At 38.6% G+C, this 14,536-nt stretch overlaps 1 protein-coding gene across 4 annotated transcripts in view; it reads right to left on the bottom strand.

Moving 5' to 3' along the window:
* Positions 1-13,746, bottom strand: part of LOC107583481 (kinesin-like protein KIF13B) — a 57,158-nt gene extending 43,412 nt beyond the window's left edge. For all 4 annotated transcript variants that reach the window (XM_016269686.1, XM_016269689.1, XM_016269687.1 and 1 more), the window contains exons 1-2: positions 12,566-13,746; positions 8,862-8,946 (exon numbers count right to left, since the gene is read on the bottom strand). In XM_016269686.1, the coding sequence (XP_016125172.1) occupies positions 8,862-8,946; positions 12,566-12,635 (155 nt within the window). In that variant the 5' untranslated portion in view covers positions 12,636-13,746. The remainder of the gene's footprint in view (positions 1-8,861; positions 8,947-12,565) is intronic.
* Between the last annotated feature and the right edge of the window lie 790 nt (positions 13,747-14,536).

The raw sequence follows: 14,536 nt of genomic DNA, 5'->3' as shown, positions 1-14,536 counted from the left end.
TGATAACGACCCCAAACACACCTCCAAGACGACCACTGCCTTGCTAAAGAAGCTGAGGGTAAAGGTGATGGATTTGCCAAGCATGTCTCCAGACCTAAACCCTATTAAGCATCTGTGGGGCATCTAACATCCACCAGCTCCGTGATGTCGTCATGGAGGAGTGGAAGAGGACTCCAGTGGCTCCAGTGGCAACCTGTGAAGCTCTGGTGAACTCCATGCCCAAGAGGGTTAAGGCAGTGCTGGAAAATAATGGTGGCCACACAAAATATTGACACTTTGGGCCCAATTTGGACATTTTCACTTAGGGGTGTACTCACTTTTGTGGCCAGCGGTTTAGACATTAATGGCTGTGTGTTGAGTTATTTTGAGGGGACAGCAAATTTACACTGTTATACAAGCTGTACACTCACTACTTTACATTGTAGCAAAGTGTCATTTCTCATATAACAACTGCAGCACGCAATTACAATAATTTAAATGTTATCATCTGTTGGTGTGGATGCTAATAGAGTTATCATTATTGGTGTGAACAGCCCTTTATATTTGTTGCAATATTTAAAAAAGATGTCTCCAGACCTAAACCCTATTGAGCATCTCAAGGTCTCTAACATCCACCAGCTCCGTGATGTCGTCATGGAGGAGTGGAAGAGGACTCCAGTGGCAACCTGTGAAGCTCTGGTGAACTCCATGCCCAAGAGGGTTAAGGCAGTGCTGGAAAATAATGGTGGCCACACAAAATATTGACACTTTGGGCCCAATTTGGACATTTTCACTTAGGGGTGTACTCACTTTTGTGGCCAGCGGTTTAGACATTAATGGCTGTGTGTTGAGTTATTTTGAGGGGACAGCAAATTTACACTGTTATACAAGCTGTACACTCACTACTTTACATTGTAGCAAAGTGTCATTTCTCATATAACAACTGCAGCACGCAATTACAATAATTTAAATGTTATCATCTGTTGGTGTGGATGCTAATAGAGTTATCATTATTGGTGTGAACAGCCCTTTATATTTGTTGCAATATTTAAAAAAGAAAAAAAAAAAACTCTTAACAAAGTATGTCCAATTTTCCAGTTAAAATATCTAAACATCCTTGAAACACAATAAATTTACTTGAGAAGCAACACTGCATAGAAAAAGATAAAAAAGAGAATGTATCTTCAATGTACTTTTTTTTTTAAAGTAGAAACAAGTTAGGGCTGCACAATTAATCAAATTTCTAATCGCGATTACAATTACATCAAACAATGGTATAAACATAATTCAATGTAAATTGTGATAATCATAATTAACAATCGCAATTACAATTTCAAGGGAATAATCGACAATTATGATTTGTCATAATTGTGTAGCCCTAAAACAAGTTAATCAAAATACAAAAACACCACAAAAAACATTACAAATGTATACTTACAAAACAATCTACGAAATCATAACTAGAGTTATTTTATGCAGTGTTGCTATGAAGTACATTTTTAGATATTTTTACTGGAAAACAAGTAATAAACACCTTAAAAACTCAAGTTGTAATTTTAAAAGTGCATATTGTAAAATAAGAGGATCTAACCTAGTGTCTATAACTTGATGAAAAACAAAAGTATAAAAACATCTTAGAGCACTATTCAGCGACCTCTTATAACATGCATCATATACATGCCTACTCAAGAAGCATTCAGATATCGAAGGTATCTGAATATGCTTTTGAAGATGTTTCTACACATATATGAGAATGTGTCTAGCACTTAATTCATCTGTGCATCACTGCAATCACTAATAGAGCTCCATGTAAAGATACTTTGATACACAGAGTGGCGGTTCCTGTTAGAAATAGTGCTGAGTCTTCAACATACCTGAACTCATTCTGACTAGTGTATGTCTGACTGATTTCCTGTCTGCCAAAAACACGCCCTGTCTCTCCAGTGCTCTTTGGTGCATTTATGTGGGATGGTCGTAGTCTTGATGTGCTGGCAACTCCTTAAATTAACAAAATCTACCACACGCCTTACACTAAAGGGCACAGCTGCAAAATACTGTTATGATCCTAAAATAGTAGGGAGTGACAAGCAATTATTGGTCGTTATGAATGACAGGGATTTTTCTCAAATTATATATATGCAATTTTTATCATAATTCATAAATACAGTCATAAATACATTGACTTGCCAGGCACATACAAATTTCTGGTAAAGGTACTTATTGCTTATGTCTGGGTGTGTTCAATGCTCGATCCATCCAAAACACCCCTAGGAGCTACTTGCAAACATAAAACCTTTCAAATGTCATTTTCTTTCATTAAAGCAAATGGACAGGCTCTAAGATTCATTCAGTCTGAGATTGTGATGCCATCGGACATGCTGAGACACACAACCACACAAAGGACGGAAAGACGAATATACACTGACATATAAACATGGCATGTGTAGCCGTCATAAAAAAAACATGGTCTGGAATGTGTTGTAGTGCCTGACAGATCATAATTAATATGAAATGCCAGCAATAATCTGCATAAATAAGGCTATTTTGGTCATGTGAACCTTGCCATTTGAGGCATCTGCATCGCAGGGATCATTAACGGGGCCGGCGACTGAGCGCGGCATGACACATGAACTCAACGCTGCAATTAAACTGTCTGTTGTGCGAAGGCAGCAGGCGGCTCGACCATTCACTTCCAAGTTTAAAATCTGTTCAACCTCTGTCTTTGTTTGCACTGCACAACAAGAGAAAAGCAGAGGGGAAAAAATAATTGCGCTCTCTTGTTTACCCGCCATAAAAGTCAGAGGAAATGTTTATGGCCGACAGATGCTAAAGCTAGCTTGTATTTTCCCCTTTTTCCAGACACAAGAGCTCCTCAGCTATGGATGACCTAGGGTTAACCCTCCTTCTGCGTTTCCGTGACAACGGAGGGCAGAGAAAAAGAGAGGAAGTCAGACGGAGGAGAGTTATGCCCCGACACACGGCAGGACGGCGCAAACAGCAGGCTGCATTAAAAAGAACTGCACGTCCACATTCCTGTTTTCCCTCAGCCCACATCGTACGGGCCGACCGACCGAAACCGACAATGATGCACCCGTTCTCAAACCCCTCACGAAGGGTCCAAAACATGAAATATCTGACTGAGAGAGGAAGAGAAACAAATGCTGCTCTTGGAATGGAATGGAATTCTAGTCTACAGCATACTACTGTATATACTTAGTATATATTAAATACTACTGTTTAAAAAAATTATGACGCAACAGGTATTATGTGCTCATAACATTTTAAAGAGTACCATGCTGTATATATTTTTTGTTTTAGATTAAAGGAGTTCAAATGCCTCGATTCTTTATCTTGGAGAAAGAAATGGTTATTTTAAATCCAATTTTTTTGCAATGACAACTCAATCCGATCAAATAATCAAGAAAAAGATGTTATAAACAGCAGCAGATATTGCTTCTGCTTCATTACTCTGGAGAAGGAAGCCAAGTTGAGTGAAAAGCATTGTGGGATACAGTAACCACTGCAGTATGCAAATGTAGTACATCACTGGGTATTCTGCATACTTAGTAGTATGCTATTCTGAACAAATCACAATGTTAGTAAATCTACACTACCGTGCAGTTTAGTGTCAGTAAGATTTTTAGTGTTTTTGAAATAATTATGTTAACCGAGGTGGCATTTATTTGTTTAAAAACACAGTAAACAGCAATATTGTGAATTATTATTACATATTAATTGTTTTCTACGTTAATATTTTATAATGTAGTTTATTCCTGTGATAGAAAAGCGAATTTTCAGCAGCCATTACTCCAGAAATCATTCTAATATTCTGATTTTGTGCTCAAAAAACATTTCTTATTATCACTGGTGAATACAGTTGCTGCTTAATATTTTTGTTGAAACACCGATAAATTTTTCAGGACTTTTTGATGAATAGAAATGTCAAGGGAACAGCATTTATTTGAAACAGACATTTTAATGCCAACCCTCTACATTGCGAGTAAATCACTTGCATATGCGACTAAATTAGGGCTGTGACGGTCGCCGTGACAACCGCGTCACCGCAGTGGATCGCTTGCCACCACGGTTTGTCTACTGCCACCGGCGGTAGTGCACGTACGCGACACCGCCACGTTGCAACAGGTTGAGTCTGTCTAGTGTCTACACAGGACATGTGATCTCTGTGTCAGTACCTCATAAATAGAACGAGGCAGTTTACTGTCGGGGATTTGTCATGTCGTGTCGCATCCAGTATAGCATCACTGATTATAATGAGTTTTATAGTATTTTGTCGCGCCGCGAAACATGTCCAGTTCTCAGTCGTTCTGCGACTTAATAAATGCACTTCTTGTCAAGAGAAAAAGTGACAGAAGCAGCAGTTGTGAGTGCGGTGGCCAACCCTAGCCCCACCCCTGCGTTAAATATTTTGAACGCGTTAAACTGAAAAAAAAGAATCGCCTGTGCGTGTGTGTATTTATATATATATATATATATATATATATATATATCTCAACACCGTGCCACCGGCGGTAGTTGGTCCATTACCACCGCAGTGGTAAAAATCTGCCACCGTCACAGCCCTAGACTAAGGCCCAATCCCAATTCTACCCCTTAGCCCTTCCCCTTCCCCTTTGTCGTGAACGCGCGAAACGGAGGGGTAGAGAGAAAAAGTGACAGAAGCAGCAGTTGTGAGTGCGGTGGCCAACCCTAGCCCCACCCCTGCGTTAAATATTTTGAACGCGTTAAACTGAAAAAAAAGAATCGCCTGTGCGTGTGTGTATTTATATATATATATATATATATATATATATATATCTCAACACCGTGCCACCGGCGGTAGTTGGTCCATTACCACCGCAGTGGTAAAAATCTGCCACCGTCACAGCCCTAGACTAAGGCCCAATCCCAATTCTACCCCTTAGCCCTTCCCCTTCCCCTTTGTCGTGAACGCGCGAAACGGAGGGGTAGGGGTGTCTCAATTCTCTTTTGGTTGGAGGGGTAGGGGTAGGCGAAGGGCCAGACAGCCCTTCAAACGAAGATTTTTCGGGACCACACTTCAAACGAAGGGGTATGAATTATCTCAGCGTAAACCGGCTTCAGGGGAAACATGGCTGCCCGAGCGAACAAAAAGACACATAAATGTAAGCATTTTTGGCATTAATAAAGATTTTAACGAAAAGTAATCATTTGTTTTATGTTGCATTCAATCGTGAGTTCATATTATGGGCATGTTACTCAAAGAAATGTTTGCAAAAAAATCTCGTTGCTGGAAAATATAATGTAGCAATTCAGTATTTAAACTGTTATTAATAAAAGTCATGGGGCAGCGTTGACAAGTTTCTTTTCTCCTGGATGTGTGAGCTGCGCGATCTATATATATGTGTGTGTGTGTCAGTAAGCAACGCAGTAATATAGAACGGAAATTAAAAGCTCTAATGCACACCAGTATGTGTGTGTAATGTAGGAACTAGACGACGTATGATGACGTGTGACGGCATAGTAGTGGTGTCCCAATTCTTAGGGGAATATTTTCACCCCTACCCCTTGACATTCTGTTTCAAGGGACAAGGGGACGGGGTAGGCGGAGGGGTAGGGGAAGGGGAAGGGGTATAAAATAGAATTGGGCCTAAATCTTCACTCTGGGTGACTAAATGATGTCTAATATTAGCAAATGGCCAATAAATTCTCAAATTTTACTCGCCAGTGTGTGAGTTGGAGGCTAAGTATAAGTTTAGCACAGATATATTTTCACTCGCTGAACACTGACTGAGCGCTTCAGAGTTTCACTCTGTCAACCGATATGAGATATTTTTCCGTTCATCTGAATGGATGCGCAGTGTACCTGTATTTGACGTACCGTAAACTCTAGTGTGAAGGCGCACGACTCATCATCGCTTTGTCTCACACACACGCAGAGAGAGAGAGAGAGAGAGAGAGAGAGAGAGAGAGAGAGTTGACGCGCTACATGTAAACAACATTCTTTGTTGTATTTTCCTGTCGAAATAACAGCGTTCCTTTGGAATTCTTCAGCTTTTAAGAACTGCCGGGTTCTCCGGTAGTAGGCGGAACTAAAGTGCAAACGGCAATCTTATTGGCTGGCGCTCACCTAATATCGTCCCTGTTTTGATTTCAGCAAATCAGTTCAAGTGAATGCACACAACCTGATTAATATTCATGAATCCAGCAGCTCATTAATCCTTATTACGTTTTATATTGTTCTTTTTAGTAGAATTCGTATCATTATTATCTTTGTATTTTTGTTATTTTTTCCCCCAATTATTTTACAGAAACACTGAATGACCAAAAAAGCACCACCACCAGTCCTAAATTCAGTTAAAATGACTAATATGCATTCATACATGGTTATCAAGTTTTAATTCTAATTACTAAAGTTCTAACATTAAATAATACTTGATAATCATATTATAATGCTTGACTGACTGATGTTAAGAGTGTACTTTCAGATATTTGAAAAACTGTGCCATTTTACAAACACATACATATATATATATATATATATATAATGTAGGCTTGTCGCGATAGACGGTGATACCATTGCCAAGCCGCAACACCGGTTATGTCACCGACCCCCACCGTTGTTTTGATTTTTTTATAGTAATAAAAATAATTTAGTTCAGTAAAAGAACAGATACTACAATTAAAAACTGAACGTGGCTGCTCAATGCAGCGTGCCAAACGTCGCATCACAGATCAGATTTCATGTATCCAGTGAGGAGAGTGAGTCGAGCTGACTGACAAGAAGAGGGGGGTGAGACAGACAAGACTACCGCGAATGATTTAGTTTCGAAAAGAAATGCAAAGTATTTTTATGGCAGTATTTTGGATTTTGAAAAGCCTGTTGACTTTTGCCGTTTATCTAAGGTGATTTTGGAAGTTTTTTTAAACATTAATTTCTTATTTAATTGGTTCCACAGTGTTTGCTTATTTTTACATTATTTAAACTTTGTGTAATTTATTTATTTTATTTGACATCAAGGTGTATGCCGTGCCTCCAATCTTTCTTATTCGTTTGGCTAATAAACTTTCTACGTTTCTTATTTATTTGGTTATATATTATACACGTTTACTTATTTCCATTTGTATAGGCTACCTATTTAAACTTTATGCAAGTTATTTGTTATTTTATATTAGGCATAGCCTGCCCTATAGCATGGTGTATTTTTATTTGTTTTGTTAATAAAAGTTCTATGTTTTATATATAGGCTAAAGTGAGTTTGACATTGTATTTTGTTGTTGCATTCAATCAATTGTCAATCAAAAATTTTAAGCTATTTAAAAGCGAAGGAAAGCGAGGAAAAGAGGAAATGCCCCTGCCCCTACGGTGATACCGGTATTATCTGTGTTGTCACACGTCGATTAACCGGTGAGAACATTTCCTCACCATCACAACCCTAATATCATGTTTGTAAAATCAGTCTGGCGAGTAAACTAAAAAATTTACTAGCCAATGGCGAGTCAATTGCCAAGTTGTCCGTAGAGAGTTGAATGCATCCTGGCTGAATAAAAGTATTAAAGCGGTCGGTCTTATGATGTGATTTCAATTTTTCCTTTCTCTTTGGAATGTTACAAGCTTTTGGTGCATAAAGAAGATCTGTAAAGTTGCAAAGACTAAAGTCTCAAATCCAAAGAGATATTCTTTATAAAAGTTAAGAGTCAACCACACCTACCTAAAACGGCTCGTTCTAACACGATGTAGGAAGATTTGCATAATGCCGCCCAAATGTTCACGCAAAGAAAGAAGGCGTAACTTTTATTCTTGCTGTAGTATGGTTGCTGCCACCACCGCCATGTCATGAAGGCGCTGTGTGTTTCGTTGTGAAAGCGAAACTACTTTGTTTGGCCTTCCAAAAGAGGACGATATCCGCTTCGTCATGCCTGGAGCTGATCCGTGCTGGTCGCTGAGGAAATACATCAACTTCGCGCTGTGGATCATCAGATCGGCTTTCACCGTGGAAAAAGCGGAGTCCAGCCCAGGGTCGTCACATGTGGTTGCTGCAAGCCCACCGGCCGCTACGTCGAATACGCGCCGTTCTCAAGCCCGCCCGCTGCCACTCACTCAAGCCGGCCTCCGCTCACTCTAGCCCGCCGTGTGTTTCGTTGTGAAAGCGAAACTACTTTGTTTGGCCTTCCAAAAGAGGACATGACTAGAAATCAGTGGTTAAGTTGTATTTAAAACACTGTTCCAGAACAGTTCAACCCAAATATTCAGATGTGTGCAGCACATTTTATGGAGGACTGTTTCCTGATCCTGGTAGAGTAGACTACAATGCCGGCTGTTCTGACTCACAATCTGTAAGTACGTTTTTTTTATATTCATTGCGATTCAAACGCGAGTTTTGAGCAGTGTAAAGTAGCGCTTGTTGTTTGTCATTTCTCCGATCATGCAGATGCAGACATGGTTTTATGTTTACGCGGCGTGATGCAACAAAGCGTAAAAAGACAGTATAAGTCATTATAATCCATAATTATGTCCCTACTGGATGCAACAAATGCATCGTTTATAATGGGTTTTAATGTTTTTGTCTCATTGCTCCGTTCGGGACAAGGCATCACAATATGGTAAGGGGCGTAACATTTCCGTCACACGCTTGAGGTATTCGGCCAATCACAACGCACTGAATAGCTGGCCAATCAGAGCACACCTTGCTTTTCAGACAGATGAGCTTTGTAAAAATCGACGCCTTTCAGAAAGGCGGGGCATAGAGGAGAAACAATAATGTACAGTATGTGGGAAATAATGTGTTTTTTAAACCTTAAACCGCATAAACACATTTCATTACACCAAATACACAAAATAATGTTCTTTTTAGCAACATATGACCCCTTTAATATAGTATGTCAGATTTTCCAATTTAACTTACCTGGAATCTTTTCCTAGGTTTGCCGGGTACAGATATGTTTGATTCCCCTCCATATCCACAACACATTTTGTATTCAGGTCCTTTTCTGTAGGGAAAAAAAACACATTGAGGCAATTTAAGAACCAAAAAATATACATTATCCATTTATTTTGTGCTGCATCACCTCAAAAAGAATCAAGCTGTTGGAATATATAAAAAAAACGGATAAAATGCCACTAAACTGATCAGATGAAGCATATATTCTAAGGAACTGCTACTCTAAATATGTTTGTCCCCCCTATTGAGTTCCCAGTTATCCTGATTATGCAGAACAAAAGGCTAAAATCAATACCAGGGGTTTATTTCACAGCAGGAGATGCTGATCGAGGACTGAAACCAAACCAGCATTCTGACACAGAGAGTGTTCCTGAAATCACCCATCATTATTCTCACAGATATGGAAAGAGCTCAGTGCAAAACCAATTTTACAGACTCACGTCCTCAGATGGGATATTAAAGGCCATTTCAGGACAATCAAGCTATAATCTCCCTTGACAGGTTGTTAACTACATTAACAAATAAATCTGTGAAACTAAAGCAATGATTCTACACATGCTAGATGCCATATGGCAATCTTATTAATACCCCTTTTAATCAATTATTTTGCTAACCAACTATTTCCAAATCCATATTTTCCCAAAATTTAATTAAATGATTTCAGTGTGAAAGTGCAATAAACTCATCAGCAGGTCATGAGATGCCACAGTTCTGTGAAAATAATTTAAAGCAAAAATCAATATTTCATGTCCAATTATGTATTAATTTGGAATGTCTCATGTAATAAGTAAGAATAGTGAATGATCGGTCTCGGATTATTTAGCAAAATTGACCAGATGATGATAAAATGTGGCATATACCGTCAGTGGATTTGGTTTTGTGTTTGCATTGCATTATTCAATTAAACACATTGGAATAATTTGATTGAATTTAGGAAAGAAATTGGACCAAACTGAATAGCTGGCAAACACAATTATTTAAATAAACAAACAATATTTATGTGCACAAATACGTGAAAATAATATTTAGAAATAATAAATAAAAATTTTAATAATGTACACAAAAAAATATTTTAGATATTGGAGATGGGAAGTAAATTAAGCAATTAAACATTAAAGCCTTAAAAACCATAAAAGTCATTTTTTAACTCACAGAAAATGTTTAGGTTAGGTTGCAAGACATAAAAACACAGAAACATGGTCAATGAACACAAGATCCAGTGACAACACAGCACTCGCTATATAGTTCAAGTGACACTGCCATGAACTGGCACGAAACTCTCTCACACTGGCCACATGCCATCGGGCCATCCTTAATGTTGAACCCTAGGATTGGCTCGGGTCTCAGCTTGGCCAGAGCCTATACTCTGACAGCAACAGCGGGAAGAACCTGCAACAGCATTCCTTCAAACACTATGTCAGCAGCAAGCCTGTTGCTAAAGCAGCTTCTGGTCTAATAAATGGATCCCAAATAAAGTTTTGCAGTTTGGTCAGCTGAAAATTTATGATGCACTGCTGACTGCTGACAAACAAAGGGAACGGCCTAACACTAACACACCCAATCCAACAGCAGGCCAAAGCATGTTTGAAACCAACAAACTCTCCTACTGACAACAACAGGGAAGTGGAAAGCATCTGCAGCTGACTCAGAAATCCTTGGAAAGGATGCAATCTGAAGACACACTAGCTGTAACAACTTCCTGTTAAAGCAGGAAACAACTGGTTTCCTCCCAGCATTGGTGGCCAAGGTCCAAAAAGGAGACCCATCTGGATTTACCACAGCTAGCCAGTCAAAAAAATCTGAATTTCCTGCATTATGTCATTCGGGAGAGAGCGATAAGCACATGTAATCTTGGCAACAGTGATGAAGTGGAAAGATTGACAGAATCCTGAACACAATAACACAAAGACCAAGCGACCATTTATCTACAGTGAACAAAAGGCAGTGACAATGCCCTGAAGCTAATTTCTATAATTATTTGCCTAAGTTTATGGAAGTAAAACTATTAACCAATGCACGGTTCAGTTAGTTACATGAAACTGTAACTGCATTCTTCAGGCCATGCGAGAAGGGAATGAGGCAATTGGTGTATTCAACTAAACCGGTAAATCATTAACTATTTAAACCTCTATAACCCTTTATCCACCAAAAAGGTTTTGTGAAATTATCTTTACATAGTCTGAGGATTTAATATGACATTTTTCTTAGAGGAATCCAAACACATTTTTGGCCATGGGAACATGTTCGGTTATGCAACGTTGGCAAATAGTCCATTCAGACTCCCTTCCTGCCTTTGTCCAAAATAAAAAGAGAGAGAGACAGAGAGAGACAGCGCAAGTAAAACAGAAAGTTAAGTGTCATTTAGAGACTTTCAAATTCAAATTCTGTGTCATATGAAGTAACGTCTGAAAGGTCTTTGGAACTGGAATAATACAATAATGAATGTCAGAATTCCAGCATTACAAATGGAGACTGGGAAGTGTTTTAAAGCATATGTGACTCAGAAAGCTCACACAGGCTGTCTTGTGACCGAATGTTACGCTCCAGTCGGACACGTGACCACGTCACTACAATGTAGCAAATATTTCACGCTTCGGTGGCATTACCAAGACACATGTTCTCCCATGGCAAGACCTGCTTTAATGTCATGCGTTCATGTGAAAGACATGCAAGTAATCATGCAAATAATCTTGGAGAAAAAGAAAAGGTGAATAGAAAAAGGGAAATTTAATTAAACAGTATATATGACATTAATGGGGTGTCCTCTGGATAGATAGATAGATAGATAGATAGATAGATAGATAGAAAGAGAAAATCTTGCATGTATCATATATACAGAGTTTATGTGGTCATAGAAAACCAGGAAACGGGTAGTTGACAACTTTAAGCTGTGTAATGTTATAATGTATCTCAACCAATTCTTTTATAGATGCTATGTGTTTGATAATGTATACATATTTTGCACTTTTAAAAAAAAACACTTGTCGTATTGTTAATGAACTTTGCCAAATATACTAAAGTTGAATTAAAAAGTTCACGTCCCCTGACCCAAATATAAATAAAGTCTAAGATGGATGGATGGATATAATTTTGTTCACCAAGACGAATTCCTTGTGTACACTAATAAATGCTGGGTTGTTTCAACCCAATGTTGGGTCAAATATGGACTAACCCAACTGTTGGGTTAAAAAGCTAATTAAAAAATTTAACCAAAATTTAACCCAACAGTTGGGTTAGTCCATATTTGACCCAACATTGGGTTGAAACAACCCAGCATTTTTTAGAGTGTATGTAAACATACTTGGCAATAAAGCTTTCTCATAGACAGATAGATAGATAGATATTTTTTCACCAAGACGAATTCCTTGAGTATGTAAACATACTTGGCAATAAAGCTTTCTAACAGACAGACAGACAGATAGATAGATATTTTTTCACCAAGACGAATTCCTTGTGTATGTAAACATACTTGGCAATAAAGCTTTCTCATTCTAGATAGATAGATAGATTAAAAAGCCGTGTCATAAAACCTAGTGTGCTGACTAACTAGACATCTTCTGAGGACCACAGGGAAGACTCAAACGTCCAGGAAAGCACTAGACTGGGTGTTGAAATACAGGCTGCATGTGAACTGTGATATCAAGTGACAGAACTGAAACTCGACTCACCTCTCCGGTTCATGGGCCGAACCCGAAGCGCCACCTTCACGTTGGAGTCGTTCAAATTAGCGTCACCCATGATGTATGTCGATATATCCACGAGAAGACGTGTTATAAAACGACCGAAATGCTTCCTGACAGCTACGAGTTCATAAAATAAAACACATCTAGATATGCCTGTCACAGGAGTCCCGGATCATTTGTGATATCTGAAGCGTGGCGTGTCCAAATATGGCCAGCATCGTCCTTACTCGGCTGTTTTTCTGCGTTTTGAACGGCACAGTAAAGACATTGTCGCTTTTAATAGTGTAAAAGAAAAGGTTAGCGGAATGTCTTGACAGCTGGAGATTTAGTTGGATCAAAAACAAGAGTCGAGAGCAGAGCCAGCTCCCCCCTGGATTCCTGTCACACTCACACTGGGTCCAACTGCAAATGTCAAGACTTTTGTCCAGCAAGAAACCTAGTAACTAACAAGCAAGCGGGGTTTAAATAATTCATGCCTGGCTGTGACAGTCTAACCACCGCATTTTGCTTGAAGAAGGTTTTGCATTTAAAACACTAATATATCCCTGCCGGTGTTTGAATCCAGGGAAACGCTGCAGAACTATTTCAATGGCGGTTTAATCGTATGTATCTGGGGTAAAGTGCAATGCAGGCAGATCTGTATAGTGTTTATCCAAAAAGATATCAAACAAATAAGACAATGTTCGCAATGCACAGAACTACAAGATGTTAGGCTATTAAATGCTGATCTGTCAAATGCAGCACTTTTACATGAACACAATGGCCAACAACACGGTTTTAGACAGAAACAGCATTAATGTAAATGTCAACGACTGAGAAAAATCCTAAACATCCTAATCTGGCAGTTATTTTCGAAATCTGATCGCGAATTGTTGAAATGGTAGGAGATCCCACAGCATCTGATGCGTATTTGTTGAATTTTGGATTCTTTTCAGGCTGAGTCCAACTTCACGAGCTGATTAAAACAATGATGCTCCTCTACATTTCATATTCAGCTCAGCAAATCTTCTGGGTTATTGTCCAGTATAACGGAGACTAGACACGCGTCTTCTAGAGAATGAGCAAATCCGGGGAAATGAAGATTGGACTGATTTAAGGACTCCAGCGTGGATGTTACGGTCGTAATAAGCAGCCGCTTTATTCCATGCCTGAGCCGCGTGAAGCCAGTGATGCTAACGGTGATCTATGACGCCCAGCGGAAGTTCACATTTCACAGTAAAAGTCCTTCAAATAAAAACACAAATAAAATTATTAATAAAGTGATTTCATACATTCCCCAATAATTATTATTAATTGTATTATTAATAAAAATGAATCAAATCACCAGTTATATAAAAACAACAACAATAATATAATTATTATTTTTGCGGTAGTATTCGTACTATAAGCTTTTTTAATTACATGTGTATAATTCTCGAGTCAGAACTGAAAACCATCCATTTGTGATCAGCTGATCTCCTGGAACAGCCATTCAAAAGCTGATTGTGTTTGGAAGTTCATGCCACTGTGGTGAGGTCAGATATATTTCGGTAATTTTCCCATTTAAGTCCACCTTTTTCATCGTTAACAGACATTTTAATATCCTATCCATAAAGTTGGATGTTCTGAATGCTCACACAAACTCGGTGCGATATAAAAGAGGCTTTGGCTTTGGAAAGAGCGATGGTTCTTTAATATTGCTTATTTTTAAGGTGGTTAAATACTGCCATCATATGATGAGTACTTTAACTGATAGCACAAATAAATGCAGCGATTTACATTCTGTACATTTTCTTGAACCCCATTTAAGGGTCTAGTTTTTATTTGTTCATATTGTGCGACACCTGCTGGTCATATTTTGCACACTGAACCACGCGTCCCATACAAATAATAAAACAAAAACGTATATGACGTTACTTTAAATGTGTGTGTGTGTGTGTATATATATATATATATATATATATATATATATATATA

This window comes from Sinocyclocheilus grahami, unplaced genomic scaffold, assembly GCF_001515645.1.
Source record: "Sinocyclocheilus grahami isolate Dianchi unplaced genomic scaffold, SAMN03320097.WGS_v1.1 scaffold54.1, whole genome shotgun sequence".
NCBI classification, from domain to species: domain Eukaryota; kingdom Metazoa; phylum Chordata; class Actinopteri; order Cypriniformes; family Cyprinidae; genus Sinocyclocheilus; species Sinocyclocheilus grahami.
Note: the sequence above shows the minus strand (reverse complement) of the source record. Positions and strands in the feature narration are given on the sequence as shown.